This window comes from Thermobia domestica, chromosome 13, assembly GCF_964235325.1.
Source record: "Thermobia domestica chromosome 13, izTheDome1.hap1.1, whole genome shotgun sequence".
NCBI lineage: Eukaryota > Metazoa > Arthropoda > Insecta > Zygentoma > Lepismatidae > Thermobia > Thermobia domestica.
In genome coordinates, this window is record NC_137466.1 from 86,197,399 (window position 1) to 86,214,895 (window position 17,497).

Consider the following 17,497-nt stretch of genomic DNA (forward strand, 5'->3'; position numbering starts at 1 on the left):
TTAAATTGTTTTAATAGCATATAGTACTTACGCTTAATCTATCATCCTTTACTGTTAACCAGTCATGGTTTTAATAGAAAGATTAACGGACATCCCTGAAAAGATTCTAGATGTCATATCCCACCGAACGAGAACCAGGTCTTATATATACAGGTAAAAGGTACATGTTATTGTAGGAGTACATTTCTATAGATTACACTTGCACCCTACAGATTACACTTCATATCTTGCTGGAACACATGATTTATGTGCCTCTGACTTGGTTTCTCTCCAGACATGGACTCTGACATCTCTATGACGGTTTATTTCAACACTGTTTACTGAGTTGTAAGGTATTCCCGAATCTCGCTTCATGAACAGACGCCGAGAATCGCTCTCCAGGCTAAAATGACTTACTCATGGATAGTTCAATAGCCCACTGTTCCTAGAAGCCAATCAGGTGGACAGTACACCTTGTTGGGTAGGCCTGCCAATGTTGGGTGAAAAATGTATTTGGCAGGTTGTTTTGCATGCGGACCCACCTGATGTAGCAATAATGCACAATTTATTGGAATACGCGTGTTCCAGAAACTGTTACAGTACCTCCAATCAGTGTAGGTTATGTAATAGTTGGGAGCGTGCAGACATTTTGAACCAGATAACGGTCAATGGCATGGATTGTGGCACAAGAGTGATCAGAGTGTCTAATAGTCTGGAAAACCTGGAAAAGACAGGGAATTTTATAATTTCTAGAAAAATCAGGGAAAAGTCAGGGAATTTTCTGTATATTCTGGAAATGTTTGATAAAGTTAGGTTTATTTTATTGCTTTTACTACATTTTGTCTGCACAATGTTTGGAAAATCTCTTTTTGCAGGGAGTAATCTACACCCTCCCAACACCCCCCTAACACCCCTCCAAATTTCTTTACACACACCTCTGGATGGAAAAGGAATACTCCCCCATATCCAATTGTATCAATCAGTATAATATAGGTTCTTTATTACATCAAGTTAAAAAAAAGTTTAGCGTTTAAGAAAAAAAGCAATATTCTTATTTATTTATTTCACTTCAAAATACGAAGCGATCTCGTTCTCACATACGGATTCGAGAAACACATGACATTGTTTCGGGCGATGTTTCGATCGAAACAATTGACAAAACAGACCGTTGATACCTACCCTCCTGGGCTCCGCGGTCGTTTCTGAGAAAAGAGATTGATGGATAGATGCAGATGACTGAAATGGACAACGTCTTGAGCGGTCATTCACCTACCTCCTCCTCAATAAGGAAAAGTGTGGCAATATAGTAATAAGCCTATACCAGATTCAGTTGATAAGTGCTACTCTGCAACACGCTCGCAACCAGAGGAGGGCTAGGGAGGGCCTGGCTCTCCCTAAATTTTTCATGTCCCCTCCAGACCTCAAAACAAAATGCACAATTTAGATATTTGTAAGAGAATTTTTAATGACTTGGCCCCTCCTAACATATTCATGGCCCCCCAAAGCTCTGTGGCTGGTTTTGAGCCTGTTCTGTAAGTAGTGTATCAACGGACGGACGTTAGAAGGGTGTAGTCAAAACGCTTTTAGAAATGAAGAGATCAATCGAAGTAAGAATCAAACTGAGTCTAGTGTTATGCAGGAACGCATTTGGCGCTAACTTAATTTTTTGCAAAGTATGTTTTTATTCACATAAATTTATTGAGCGGAACAGGGCTCATAGCGAGTCATTTTTTTTAACTAAAATTTACTCTTTTTTTTTTAATTGGTCACTAAAAGATACTTTTTTCAAATTTGTCACTAAAAGTTACTTTCTTGAGAGGTAAAGTGAATTTTTCGTGTGATTTATGTTTTGCATTGGCAGTTTTCTAAGAAAAATATAAAAACAAATGGGAAAAGGCAGAAACTTGTTCCTCATTACTCTTCTGAAAGCTTAAGTACTTGCTACCACATGTGAAACAGTCAGCTTTATTCTCACTTCAGCTTTTATTCTTTCTAAAGCACAGTGGAGGTTGGTGGATGCTTAAGGTTTCAAGGTGGGGTTGAGAACCCAATGTGTCTGTTCTTTCTTTTATCATAACAATCTTTTAGTTTTCTCTCGTAATAATTAACGCTCCGCTCAACGTTGTGTGTGTGTGTGTTTGTATGGTTCATCATGTTCGTCTTGTGTTATGCTTCTTGTATGTTCTTAAGAGTAGCTGATCAATTTGAATATTTCACGTTTTTGAGAACTCTTAATGCGAAGTTAAATATAATGTCTGGGATAAAGAAATTCGGAAATAGGCCAGAACTGGTTCCACTTACTCAGAAGCTTTTTGCATCTCCTAAGTCTGCTTACCGTAACTACAAAGTATACTTTGAAAACCTAAGAAAGGAGGAAGCTCAAAAAGAGGAAGTAAAGAAGAAACAAAACAACAAACAAAGAGAGAGGTGATGGAGAAATTGACAAAGGAAAAGGGGGCATGATAAGATTTTGGTTACTTTTTCGTGTGTTTTTGGCCATTCTTTGGTCACTTTTCAACTATTTACAAGATACCAAACCACTATTAGCCCTGGGATTATTAAAATTAGGGTATATTAAAGAAGACAAAACAGAAAGATACAAAATATTTGTAAATTGAAAAACTGGATTTCTGGAAAACAATTAAATCAATGAATAAATTTCTTATGAAAGATATTCAGAGCCAATAAAGTAGCCAGGAAGGGGCAGGAACGGAAATTAAGAGATCAAATAATACTACATCAATTAACATTAACAACAGGGTTAGAATATTAAAATAATGAAATTGGAACTAGGTAAAGTATTAATTACTAAACGAATGTGATTTCAGCATGGAACGAGGGAATTTTTTCCCAATTAATATTTAAAAAAAAAAAATCACCCACTAAAACTAATAAATTAAAATAATAGCAGAATTTTGCAAAATAATTACAATAACTGGTATGTAATCAATTCACTTGTAATTACTGGGTAAAATAGTGGAGGTTAATTCCTAATACAGTGAAACCTCTCTTAACGGGCATCTCTCAATAATGGACATCTTCATAAGAGAACAAACGTTCTTATTCTTCCATGTCATATATATGTGTGGTGTGGTGTTATGTGTGAGAACCCTTCCTTTTAGGGACACCTCTCATTTACGGACAAATAATCGTGTTCCACCGATGTCCGTTTTGAGAGGTTTCGCTGTATTACTTAGTTTAATAATAATAATAAATGCTCAAATGTGTGAACTTACTTTATTGAACATACCACTGCGAAGAGCTGATACTATTATTATTATTGTTATTATTATTATTATTATTATTATTATTAATAATAATAATAATAATAATAATAGTAGTTGTAGTAGTATTGCAATAGTTGTGTAACAAAATATACTGTTTTCTTGTTTGAGTTTGTTTAAAAATTATATCAGTATTCTGAGAGCACACACCCCCTTTTATTTTGAACACCCCCCAAGTAAAAATTTCTGGCGTACTTACTGTTGCTATAACAGGAGTCATCATACAATGAAGGACTACTGAAAGGAGCTGGCAGCCTTGCGTATGGAGCTCGTGGTTTCTAATATCCACGTTAAAAAAAAGTCCTCATGTACAGAGGTGTAGCTAGACTATTGCAATCGGTGACCCCCAATAAAGTCCTAAATAACTCTGTTCAGGGATGTTCATCAAGGATGTTCTGATCCTGTTGATTTTAATGTAGCGATAATTGAGAGCCTAACTGTGTATAGTTAACTCTTAATTTATAATATAATGCGTACCTACATTACTTAGATTTAAAACTCGTATTCCATTTTCAGTGTAGTTTGGCGTTCCGCTTGTCTGTTGTGGTGTTTATTATTATTTTGCAGGTAATTTCTGTGAATGTTTTTGGTATGGTTGTAATTTTTTTAACAAGATAATTTTTTTCTAGCAAGTGCTCATATTTTTATAGAGAACGTGACTGTAGTAGACAGAGCTTAGCGATTATTAACCACACTTGAAGAAGTATGTCGATTCAGTTTTAAGTAGTAATCGAGAATCATCTTGTGAAAGCTTTAAATTTGCTAAGTCATGTCTAAAAGATTCTTTGCTTGAAGCTAAATTAGCTTTCTTCCAAATTGCAAGTGCAGACATTCAACCTATTCTTAAGAAATTTTAGTCACTCACCAACGCTTCTTTTTCTTTATGTTGAAATACTTGTGAAATCCTTTATAATTTAGATGTTAAAAAAAAAAAAAAATGTAATTGAAGCAGCAAATTCTGACGACCTGATGAAAATTTGCTTAGAAGATGAAAGTAAGGATCTGTGTTCGGCTAAGCAGGTTGATATCGGATTTGAAACACTACAGCATTAAAATGAAATAAGTTGTCTGAACTGGATATCCTTCGTTTTCGGAGGGATTATTTGCATATTTTAACAGGTTTTTGTAAGAAGATTCTGTATAAATTTCCATTGAAATACAGACTTACTTATGGTGCTGCATGCCTCTGTCCCGATTCAGTTTTAAACAAGAGACTTGGGGAGGAACAAATAACTGTAGCGTTGGAAGTTCTTGTAGAGAATCTGGCCCTGCTGCTGACGAAGTAAAATGACTCTACAGTGAAATTTGTACTCAAGATTGTTATCACAAGAATGAAGAATTTCGACATGACTAAGGATCGCTTGTGGTTTTTCATCTTTGACAACACTAACACTAGCAACAACTTTTCAGCATTTGTTAAGAAAATTCTAGTGTTATCACGGAAACGCTTCTGTTGAACGCAGATTCTCATTGAATAAGGAGTTTCTTGTGGATAATCTACACGAAGAGGCAGAGAGTAGTACATGACTGCCACGTTTCACGGAGGTGTTCAGGCAATGCCAACCTCAAAATAATTAATTCGTGCATCAAGAAAAGCATATGCCAGATGGAAAAGGGCTCTCAGAATGAAGCAAACACAATTGAGATAGAGAAAAATCGTTCTAAAGAAAGAAAGAGAGCAGCTGCAGAGTTGGAAGAACTTAAGAAAACGGAGGAAAGAATCCTTGAGAGGGTAGGAAAAGAAATCTGCGAAGTTGATGAGTACATGAAAAATCTTCAGAGAAATGTCCAGTAACGTGATCACAATTGGAAATCTCATGTAGATTTTAGCGTTCTAGATTATAAAATATACTGTATTTAGCATTCTACATCGAAATACTAAATATAGAATACTTTTATAATCTAGAACACTGAAATCTATAATGTTTGTCAGTATTTGTATCCCGCAACGACATTCTTGTTAGTATCCATATATCTGCGTGTCTTGTCGTGTATGTATTAGCCCTACTTCGTGTCCTGGAATAATAAAAAATCTAATAGAAGTAAATCACTTGAATAGGCCAGTTTATGTAACTGAGTATACCTCACAAATACATTGTGTGAAATATAAAATCTTTATACGCATTTTTGTGTATTATTATGTATGTTTTGTCATTCACACTTTTAGTGTTTGAAAATATATTCAGGGTAGTAAGAAACTATCTGAACAAATTTCGGGAGCTTATTCTGACACCGAAACAAGCAAAAAAGTCCTCTGGAACTTTGGTTGGTGAGGGATAGTTTCGGCGATATAAGGTGCCGAAAGCATGGGAAAATGAACTTCAGAGGGTTGTAATTCTAAAACAATAATACGTAGAAGTGTGGTTTAGAACATGACACTCGAAGTCATGCCTGCTCGATTGAAAAATGTATGTTTCAATCCTCCGCACGATGTGTGTGAGGGATTTCCCAAAGGAACGTAGGAATCCACTATAACCTGGTAAGTAATCTCTACGTACCTTTGGAGAATCCCTCACACACATCTTGCGGAGATTTGAAGCATACATGTTTCAATCAAGCAGGTGTAACTTCGAGTGTCATGTTCTAAACCTCGCTCTCTAAGTTGCGTTGTTTTTGAATTACAGCCCTCTGAAGTTCATTTTTCCCACGCTTTCGTCACCTTATATCGCCGAAACTGTCCCTCACTGACCAAAGTTCCAGGGGACTTTTTTGCTTGTTTCAGTGTCAGGAATCAGCTCCCGAAGTTTGTTCAAATAGTTTCTTACCACCCTGTATATATTAGTTGCATTGAAACAAGGAGCGGAGAGGGGTGGCTATAAGGGAGACGGAAGGCCATTAAAAAATACATTGTCTTTAACAATATTGTTCTTGCCAGGAATACGAGGGTGGCAATTAAATAACGAGACTGCCCAACTCCTGTCGCGCAGGATCGTGGGGGGGAGGTAGCTAATGATGTGTTGTTGATCTTGAACCTTCACGAGCAGCCATTGTTTGTTTCATGATTATGAAAGCTTTTCTTTTCTTTGCAGGCTTGCATGAAGAGGACAGTGTTCTGTAGTAGTGCCGGAATCATAGTGAACAGTAAAGTTGAGCAGAGCATTGACATCAAATTTCTGGTGAAATTAAACAAAACACCGACGGAATGTTGTGCAATGTTAAAAGAGATGTATGGTGATAATGCTATGTCACATGCGCGAGTTTTCGAATGGCACAAACGATTTTCAAAAGGTAGGGAGGAGGTTGAAGATGATGAACGACCCGGCCGCCCTTTGAGTTCAAGAACGGACGAAAATGTTCAAAAGTTAATGAACTTGTGCGGAAAAACAGACATCTGAGCATTCGGATGATCGCAGGCATGACGAACATTAACAAAGAGACAGTAAGACAAATTTTGCATGACAATTTAAAGATGACAAAAGTTTGTGCAAAAATTGTCCTGAAAAACCTCTCTCAGGAACAAAAGACCATTTGCTGTGACGTCATGGAACGACTCAAAGCAGAACCAGACTTGCTAACATGTGTCATCACATGTGATGAAATATGGAGTTTCCAGTATGACCCCGAGACTAAGCGTCAAACCATGCACAGGAAGACTCCCACATCGCCAAGAATGAAAAAAAGCACGAATGAGCAAGTCGAAAGTGAAGGCAATGCTCATCGTTTTTTTCGATATCAGGGTATCATCATGACTGAATGGATGCCTCAGGGTGAAACGGTGAATCAGACCTACTACAAAGAAGTCCTAATCAAGCTGAGGGAGAGAATAAGAAAGAAGAGACCGGATTTGTGGAAGAACGATGCATGGGTCCTCCACCAAAACAATGTGCCTGCCCACAATGTCCTTTCTGTGAAACAGTTTTTAGCAGCCAAGAGCATTCCTGTGTTCGGCCATCCTACGTATTCCCCAGGCCTGGCTCCATGTGACTTTTATCTATTCCCAAAAGTGTGAAGTGCATTGAAGGAAACACATTTTGTCTGTGGAAGAGGTGAAACGAAAAACGGCAGAGTTGTTGAACAGTATAACATCTGATGACCTACAGCATTGCTTTGAAGGCACGTATGCAGCAGTGTATAGATAGGGGAGGGAAGTATATTGAAGGGGATAACAGTCAATTGTAATTTTCTTTGCAATACATCACATTTATGACATCAGTTTCGTTATTTAATTGCCACATCTAGTAAATAGATACTTATTTTAGCGTTGTTCATATTTTTATAACAGCTGTCGCAACTAAGAGAACAGATATTATAAAACTACAAGTGTTTAGAGAATAACGGTTACTTAACGTTACGAAAATATAGACCAGAAAATTTTCTGTTTTGGTCTGGAAACCTGGAAAAGTCAGGGAATTTTATTTGACTGAAATAGTAGACACCCTGGTGACGTATTCCATACTATTATTGAAAGTTTAAGCTGACCTAGAATCGACTCCATGGTCGATAACAAAAATGATCCTACTTCTGATATGTAACACCCTACAAACCTCTCGCTGGCTTTGGACTGCCTCCAAAGTGCCGATTATTTGGCTATGCAAGCCATTCTGTGTGTATATCAACTGTACTTTCAAAAAAAAAAAAATTCATTGTCATATAGTCTGACTTCTGGGCAGAATATTCTTGGTTATAAAAGCCAATTGTGTTGTGAGCTTGATGAAACTTATCTCAGGAATGCTATCCATATTAATACATATTAATGTATAAGTTCCGCAAAGGTTACTAATAAGTCTGGGAAACCCTGTAAGTGTATGAAACTTGTGAAAAGAAAAGCACGAAAAATGATATGTGAGTGCTCTTTCTTCAGTGAGTGAAAAATGTCCATTACCACTAATTCATTGCACCGGAAACAGGGACGGGGATTTCTTTTTCGGGTGTTGCATATACAGCTTTGGTACACTAGAAGTAAGCAGTTCGTATATAATGGTTTATTGGTACACCGAATATGACCATACAATTTTCTATGGTTTCTTTCGGGAGAGGGGGTGTGTTTTTAGGTCCGGGGAAATGATTGGAGTTACCTAGATATCAGTAGCGTCTTCTCTGGGTATGCAAGTTGTGTGTTAACGCCCAATGAAAAATTAAGAAAAGAGTATTTTAATTTAATTAAACGATCGTTTTCATTTTTCAGCGGGACAGAATCAACTATTGAAGTGCGAAAGAATCAAGGAAAGCTACATGATATTCGTGATCTTTTGAGCAGATCCCTATGCGAGTAAGTCGTTGGCAGCGCTTTGGCTGTATTTTCCCCGCTTTAGAAGACTCATATTGCGCATGCGCTTTGTGTTTCCCACCTCATGCTTTTGTGATCCAAGGCGTTATTTAGAAAGTCAACGTCTTGAATTTTCTGCTTGTCTCAAAGCGTTGCGAAGTCTGTAGATTTATCGGTGGATGTTCAGATTTTTTTAATAGCAGTACGGAATGCTTTTTTTTTTTTTTTTTTTTTTATGTGTGTGTGATGTACGTACTTTTTGTTAAACATATCGTTCAATTCATAAGTTAAGGATACAATCGACTTCTTGCTAAAATACGTGTAAGAAACACGGTGAAAAGAAACATAATTATTTTCTCGATCCAATAAAATTGTGTTTGGAGGGGACAGTTGATGAGGGAAAAAAAAAATGGACGCTGAGCTACAGAACGGTTTTCCATTCTGCCTTTTACTTTCCCTAATTTTCATTCATTTTGGCTAGTGAGTCATCCGCAAGACTTTCGGTTTCGGGCCCCCTATTACTGTGTTCGAGTGCTTGGTAAAAGTTTTTTTTCTTTCTTTCTTTAAAAACGTCGTTTTTTCTGTTGTCTCTGAATGTTGCAAAAAGGATTTGTTTCACTTGCTCCGTTTTGAGAGTATCTATTAAATAGGCCTATTGTATTGAAATTAGTAGGTAGCCGAGAAAAGTTCGATACAGGAGAATCATTAGTGTTTTTTTTTTTTTTTTTTTACAGCTATACATATATTGTACGGTAGATTCTAAATATTTTGGCTTTCTGATTTGGCAAGGCTGGGTGTCCCCTTGTCTTTCGCGTTTACGAGTGTAGTGCTTTCAGCTTTTTAAGATGACTAGTGAAAGTGTAATTCAAAAACTATTAAAAAGTCCTTTTTCATTAGTTTCTTATAATGAGAAAAAACAAATAATTTACCGTGGTCGACCGTGTCCTAATCTCACGATGTCCACTCATGTGAAGGTCAAAAGTGGTGCTGGTTTTGAGAGACATTTTCGAATGGAGTTGTACGACATCTCAGATTGGCTTTGTGGGTGTAATGTAGTGAATAGATTTTACTGTTGGACATGTTTGCTATTTTCAACAAGAAAAATGTGTGGAATCATCAAGGGTACAAGGATTTGAACCATCTTAATACTGCAGTGAAGAAGCATGGTGAATCTGAAATGCATCTTTCTAGCTTTTTTAAGTTTAATACCTTTATTGCAACTCCAACAAGAATAGACATTCTTTTGGATTCCCAACGAAGAGCTGACATTGAGTTGCACAACGAAAAAGTAAAGAAGAATAGGGAAATATTAAAGAGGTTGATTAATGCTGTCTGCTATTTAGCAAAGCAGGAGCTACCATTCAGGTCTCATAACGAGCAAGTAGTGTCTCTAAACAAGGGAAATTATGTGGAATTTCTTATTGCAAGTGCAGAGTTTGATTCCACATTAAAAGAACATTTACAGACTTCTTCAGTTTTCCGTGGAACTTCAACAAGCATTCAGAATGATTTGATAAATTCTGTTGCCGATGTACTGAGAGATGAAATTTACCGTGAAATTCAGAACACAGAGTTTGTAGCTATTATGCTTGACGAAACTTCAGATGTGAGCAATAAATCTCAATTGTTAACTGTTTTACGGTATTTTTCGGTGATGGGGAAAAAAACATTGTAGAACTATTTCTTGGGTTTTATGGCATGAGTGCTGCTAAAACTGCAGCGGCGCTTTTGAATCATGTTAATGAAATAATGAACACCTATACATGCGCGGACAAATTAATTGCTCAGACATACGATGGGTCTTCGGTGATGAGCGGCCATCAAGAGAGTATCCTAAAGCTCTCTTTAGGCATTGCTATACTCATGTAATGAATTTAGTTTTGCAAACAGTCATTGGAATGCAACAAAGACCTTAAAACATTCTTTTGCGGTCTTAAATCACTGCCTTTTTTTAAATTATTATTATTATTATTATCTCATTCGCCAAAGAGGTTGCACGAACTTTCTGCTTTCATGTCAAAAGAAACTACCATCATTATCTTGTACTCGATGGAATTTTACCTCTAGACTTATCCATACTGTCAGTAAAAACAGAGAATCATTGATTATGTTTTTTGGAGACTTCGACAATTTAGCTGCAATGACATTCAGAGGATTTGGTAGCTTCCTAAGGAATCTTGACAATATATTTTTAATAAAAATTTTGTCCAATTTACTTGCTTTCTCAGATATATTGTTCAATATACTCCAGTCTAGGGATGTTGATATTTTATACTGCAGTAATAAAATTACTGAATTTCAAAACAAACTGCAAAAGGAAAGAGAGAATTTTGAAATAGTCTGGTCTTCTGTTGATAGAGATGTAGGGGACGAAGTGATTCAGATAAAAAGGAGATTAAATGAATCACGGAAGGATCATTGCCGGAGACTGTACTTTGAAATCATTGACATCAGTAATCAGATTACGATTAGATCTGCGTCTTTCGAATAATTACAATGTTCTGATCTCTTAAACCCATCTAAACTGAAGTTCTTCAACAAACGAGAAAACTTTCCTCATGATTTGTTATAAAAAGATGCAGGTAGTTTATGGTGGTGTTTTTAATTTTTCCAAATTACAGAATGAACTAAATGTGTGGTACGTTTCCAATGAGGGATCAAATAAAACACCCATTGAGATCATTCAATATTTGCTGGATATGAATCTGGTGAATGGATTCACAGAGATTTATAAGTTAGCTATGCTGATTGCAACAGTACCTTCCACAACATCATCTGTCGAGAGGTCGTTTTCGTCATTGACAAGTATCCACACGTTCTGGCGCGCTACTCACACCGAGTACCGAATGACGAATTTAAGCCTCATTTCCATCGAAAGAGAACTGTTATCCAGGTTGCGAGAAGGAGATAAATCAAAATTCTATGAACAGTGATCCAGAGGGTTCGATGTAAAGAGAGACGACTCGAGCTGGAATTCAAGTAATTGTAAGTAAATTTATTTTGATTTTCAGTTTCATATTTTGCTGTTTTTTTATTTTCAGTTTCATATTTTGAAAGTATATTTTCCCTATATAATTATTCTCATTAAATGTATTGCTTACTTAATAACATCCTCCTTGATTCCTCTTTATAATTTGCAGACTAAATTGTTAGAAGAAAATTGCTATTTATAGGTTGTAGGCATTGGTGTAATTAGAACATTTTGCTGGGGATGGCCATGGTCCCTTACCTTACTTTTGAAAATTGCGAGAACTTCCCAGGTACAGACTATACTCAAGAAAGCGATGGGTGGGCAAAGTATAGTCACCGTATGTTGAATGCAAACGCTACTAAAATAGTTATGCGTAAATTGAGGATAACTTATCACATTATTTTCGATTAGAAAAAAATGTGGGTGGGCCCAACTTTGCTCCTGGGGAGAGGGGGCTCCCCTCTAGGTTTGCCTATGATTGTGAGGATTAATATATTTTTCCTTTCTTGCCAACGCCCAAACATCCACGCCACGAGACTCCACTGCTAGATATGTACCTACAAAGACCTATAGGGCTTGAGAATTCCCCTCCTCGAAAAACTTAAACTACACTTCTTTCCCATTCCATGTGTAATACATAATTTTATAATAAAAGCAAGTATATTTCTACTTTAGGTTCAGTCAACGTGTCCGAAACAAAATGCTAAATACGACACTTGTATTACTGTTTTCAAATAATGAAGTTTACGAGAGATTTTTATTTTATGGATACTTTATAAAATAATACATGATAAAAAAAATTAATATAATTTTTATTGTTCTGTTTTTCTTTATTTAAAATAAACGAAGAACGTCCACGTATTTTCAAATGATAATTAAATAAATTTGTAGGTAATATTAGTAAATCTTATGGTGCAAAACATCTAATTTACCATTATTTTAAAATTGCACTTAACTCTGAACGAATAGTACGCGAAGAAAATTTAGTTTGAATTATAAACTTAACAGTGAAAATAAAATCCCCTTACAGTAATTCAAGTTAGAGTAATAAGTCTTAAAAAATTTTGCAATATATTACATATAGAACTTACATGGTTATCGATATTTTATTCCAAAGGACTATTAAATTTAATATCAGACGATTTATATACACCAGTGAATTAAATGTAGTAAAAATATAATTTTACTTATATTATTAAATCAGGTAGTAATTCTTGCACAGACATTCCTTATTTAAACAAAACAGGTTTTTGGATGCAGGCAGCTCAAGAACCTAAATTTAAAATTCTTCACTTGGAATATCACGATCAATAGAAATCCTTATGCAGTGATCCAACGATGAGTCTCCTAGTAGATTTCTTACTGGTGTTATTATTCTATTAATTGTGTTGAAAGAACTTTCAACGGTAGCTATTTGAACGATTTTTTTTTTTTTTTAGTCCGTCATAGCCTAGAGTTCAACTCGGAATTTATTTTAATGTTGACACACTGTCATTCATACTTTTTGCCTAAAATTTGAAGGATTTTATATCTCTTTGTAAATTATCTTTATCTATGTCAAAAAAGTGGCAAAAATTTCTGACACCTGACATTTTTATCAGCTGAATACAATCAAACTTTTCGAACACAGAACAAAGAGATTAAACGTATTGTATCTGCCAACTATTACTGTATTGTAATTTAAGAAGTACAGTAGAACTCCAATTATTCGAACTCCGATTATCCTAATCGCTTTCAGAATTTCAGAAAAAAAAAAGACGTAAACGTACTGCGATTCGCAAAATAATGTTTGTGTCTATTCGCGCTATTGTCCTTCCTTCCGCGAAGCTAGTGTAGGCGCAGCGCAAACATGTACTATACGGTTAGGAAGGTACTGTTGACGTTGACAGCGTTACCAACTTCTACAGCGCAAAATTCTCAGCTTGTACACAATTCCGAATATCTCGGTAAGTACTTGACTTATCGACTTCAAATAAACGTGAGAATACTTCTTATGACATACCAAATTGCCCTATAAATTTTAAACTGTAATATACTTATGGCCTTTTTCGAGTTATTACACCATATCCAAACTCGACTTTTGTCTTTTCTGTTATGTCAACACTGTTTAACGGACGCATCTAAACTTGGTGTCAATTTAAATCGTTCTGGCCAATATTAAATTATTGTGCAAAACTAGTGTGTACCTCACTCCATGTGTGTGCAAAAGACGTGTGACACATATTTAACGTTAGTTCTCGAGAAGTTTGCAACACTGACCTGCGGGTGGCATATCTTTTATCTTCCTTTTTAGTGTTGAATTCAATTATGAAATACAATTTAGGTCGTTCCATTTAAAGAAGCATAACTTTATATTGGGTTGGCAACACTGTTCATCCGGTGATGTCAAATAATACGGCTACCAATGTGCCCCTTTGTATAGTTGCATCGTGCAAAGTTTCGCTTCTCTCTCTTGGTTTCTCCGCCATCAAGGTTTGGCATAAATGACGCACCCGGTATATACAGGGTGCGGCACGTAAAACCGGCCCGTCGTAATCAGTGTTGAATTCAGACATTTTCACCCGGGGGGAAATGTCAACTCCTCGGGGGGAGGGTTGTTTTTCTGTATTTTTGCAAGAAAGCAGCATATTTAACAATTCCATTCACATCCACATCTTACATAATATTGAGACTAATTGCTGACAGTAACAATCTTTCAATTATATACTACTATCATATTGATAAATTTTATATAAATCTCTAGCCCAGGAGGGATAACTGTTCCTCCCTGATCCCTCTAAATGACGCCCACTGAATCTCACCCTTTAACTGAATTATTTTTAATTAAAAAAAGGTGTGTTTACTTTAACAATCGTAAAACACATTTACGTCTGTTACTTCCGATGCGAGAAATGGGATTTAGGCGCCCTATTTAAAATAATGCAAGAACTGTACATTTTCAAGAACTGAAGTCTGCTGAATCAGAGATCATATGGAATGATCGAAAGATCTTCCTTATCTTTCCTTTCCTATCTCAATCTGTGCTAGTGCTACCTACTAGTATATAATATAGGGCGAGAGTATAGTACCTACTAAAATACAAACCTTTCTTCAATAGTTAACAATTTCATGTTCTGCCAAACTCGGTCATAGCGTTAAGAAATACAAATTTTATTGACTATTTAGTATTCTATCTTAGATGTTACATGTTTAATATTTATATAGAATGGGTCTGCGTCATTTATATGTATATTGAGAGATCGGATTTCGTCTGCACGTGCACGGAAAGAAAGCAAATAATTGGGTGAAGTAATTTCTACATTTTGTGATTGAAATTGTTTGAGTTTCTTCGGGGGGGGGGAGATTCTCCCCCGGGCTACCCCCTGAATTCAACCCTGGTCGTAATGTTCTGGTATATTGTGTTTTTGGCAACACTTAAATAATCTACCTTCATACCAAGAGATGGCGTGTCGAGGTCGGGTCGACTTACGTGACCTGCAACAGTCACGTGCAGCCGCAGCCAGTGAAACTTGTCGAAACCAGTTGAGAAAAAGTCCTCGTTGTGTTAAGCCGGGTGAATGTCAGTGCGTGATAATGCCGTATTCGATACCCAGCGTGTTGCCATTGTTGAAGGGTTCATTCTCACTGGATCTTTTGTGAAAACAAAGAATTTGTTTCGGGAGAAATTTCCAGGACGTTCTGTGCCAGCAAAAAGCATCATTCAGGAATTGATTGAAAAATGGCGGCGTACAGGATCGGTTCAAAATGCTCCCAGGAACAGACGACCATCTGTCTGCACACCTGAATTAAAGATGCAGGTGGAGGAGATAATGACAAGAAGTCCTCGAAAGTCAACCAGGAGATTGAGTCAACAGGTTCATGCGAGTGAGAGAAGTTGCAGACGTGTTTCAAGGGGACTGAAGTTAAAACCGTACCGGATAAGTGTTGTGCAAGAACTGAAGGAGCCTGACCTGCAGAAGAGGGTGCATTTCTGTTCATGGCTGTTGAGCAATGTTGCCAGTGGTTTCTTGGATCCACTAATGCTCATCATGAGTGACGAGGCGTGGTTCCACCTGTCTGGGTACGTAAATTCCCAAAACAACCGGTATTGGTCGACAGAAAATCCACACGCAATCCACCAGGTACCCTTGCATGATGAGAAGATTGGTGTTTGGTGTGCCATTTCCGCCACACGCGTTATTGGGCCCATATTCTTTGAGACGACAGTGAACAGTGACGTGTATATGGGAATCCTGGAGGAGTTTTATACACACTTGACCGAAGAGGAGCGTCAGTTATGTTACTTTCAGCAGGACGGTGCGACATGCCACACATCAGCTGCATCATTGTCCCTTGTGCATGAGATGTTTACACCAAGAGGACAATCAGCAAAGGCTTGTGGCCTCCTCGGTCACCAGACTTGTCCACGTGTGACTTTTACTTATGGGGACTGTTAAAGGGAAGAGTATACGAAACAAATTCACACACAATTGAAGAACTCAAGACCAGGATCCAGGATTTCACCAATAGCATTACAACACAAGAACTGACAAGGATATATATGAATCTCCTCAATCGTGCTCACATGTTTGTTGAAATGGGCGGAGGACACTTTCAGCACCTGCTGTGAAGGTGAGTAGTCATATTCAATACATTACATTTCATTTTATGTGTTCACTTTACGGGCCGGTTTTACGTGCCGCACCCTGTATATATATATATATATATATATATATATATTGCTGTAGCATACACTACACACAGTAATTAATTAAAATAAACCCTTTTTTCGAAAAAAAATCCAATTATTTGAATAGGGTCCGGTCCCAATTGGTTCGGATAATTGGAGTTCTACTGTATTTCCAACATTTTTCTTCTACACGATGTTCTTGTATTATACCAATCATCGATTGTAACAGTTTTCTGGGGAAAGAATACTCACGGTCACTCCTTTAAAGAAACACTTTACTATTACTAGATTTTTTTTTTTTTTTTTTTTTTTTTTTTTTTTTTTAGACATGTCATAAAACTTGTTATAATGAGACTTTTAGATAAATAGAACATAATCATCTCATTCACTCTGTAAATTTTGGAAATTCAAATCTGAAGATGTGAAAGGTTGAGTTTAATGTTCAAGGGAGAAGCGAAGCTTTCAGACGCTCTTAATATAGACCCATAAAATTCGATGTAGGTGATCCTTTGGGTCAGGGGCGGATCCAGAACGGACTTCTGGGGGGGGCAATGGGTTGTAATACTGGTACTTAGAGCTACTTTTAAGAGCGTCAAACTCGGGGATGGGTTTTATTTATATATAAAATTAAAAAAAAGCTTCCTCTTCTGGGGAGGGGATGATTGCCCGACCGCTCCCCCGTGGATCCGCCCCTGCTTTGGGTATTCCGTAAACATATTCGCTTCGCTGTGCGAAATTCCGAAATTATACTCCTAAGAAGCATAGGCGTTAGAGAGAGGCCAAGCTCCGTAAGCTAGTGATGACTCCATAGAATACCGTTGGACCATAGGTAAGGTTCTTCTAGTTCTCGAAAATAAGAGATCATTCTCTACCTCAACAAAATATCCTAATTATTCCAATCCCAAGAAGTTGGAGGACAATTTTTACTATTATTGTGTTTATTTTGAACGTTTGGCATAATCACAAAAATTATTGTGTGGGGCGTTTTGATATTACCTGATCAGGATAGGAGTGCCGATTTGCTTGGAGGCACCGGTGTACTGTTTTCCACAGTAACTGTGCGATGCGGTGGGACAGGAGAGTGGGAGTCTTTCTGCTGCATTGTATCCAACAACTTTTCATACTTGGGTTTAAATATTATAAATAGCTTGATCGTTTACGCTAAATAAAGAACGCAATAAATTATATATAATGTAGGAATGGTTAACCTTTTCTGCAGTAATGAAGACGTATTGTAGATAGCAATATATGCATGGAAATTTCCAGTACAAAAACAACATAGTACAATTGACAATTCAAGGAGCTTCTATCGTATATTATTCAGATTGTATGAAAATTGGTTACTTCGATTTTCGATTTTATTCGATTCGATTTTATTATGAAACAGA

General features: G+C 36.8%; 1 protein-coding gene across 1 annotated transcript; it reads left to right on the forward strand.

Annotated features, from left to right (window-relative positions):
* The first annotated feature begins 9,547 nt into the window (after positions 1-9,547).
* LOC145667662 (zinc finger MYM-type protein 1-like) lies at positions 9,548-10,144 on the forward strand. The gene has a single exon (XM_081735120.1). It carries the CDS (start codon positions 9,548-9,550, stop codon positions 10,142-10,144), a length of 597 nt encoding a protein of 198 aa, XP_081591246.1.
* Positions 10,145-17,497: the final 7,353 nt, after the last annotated feature.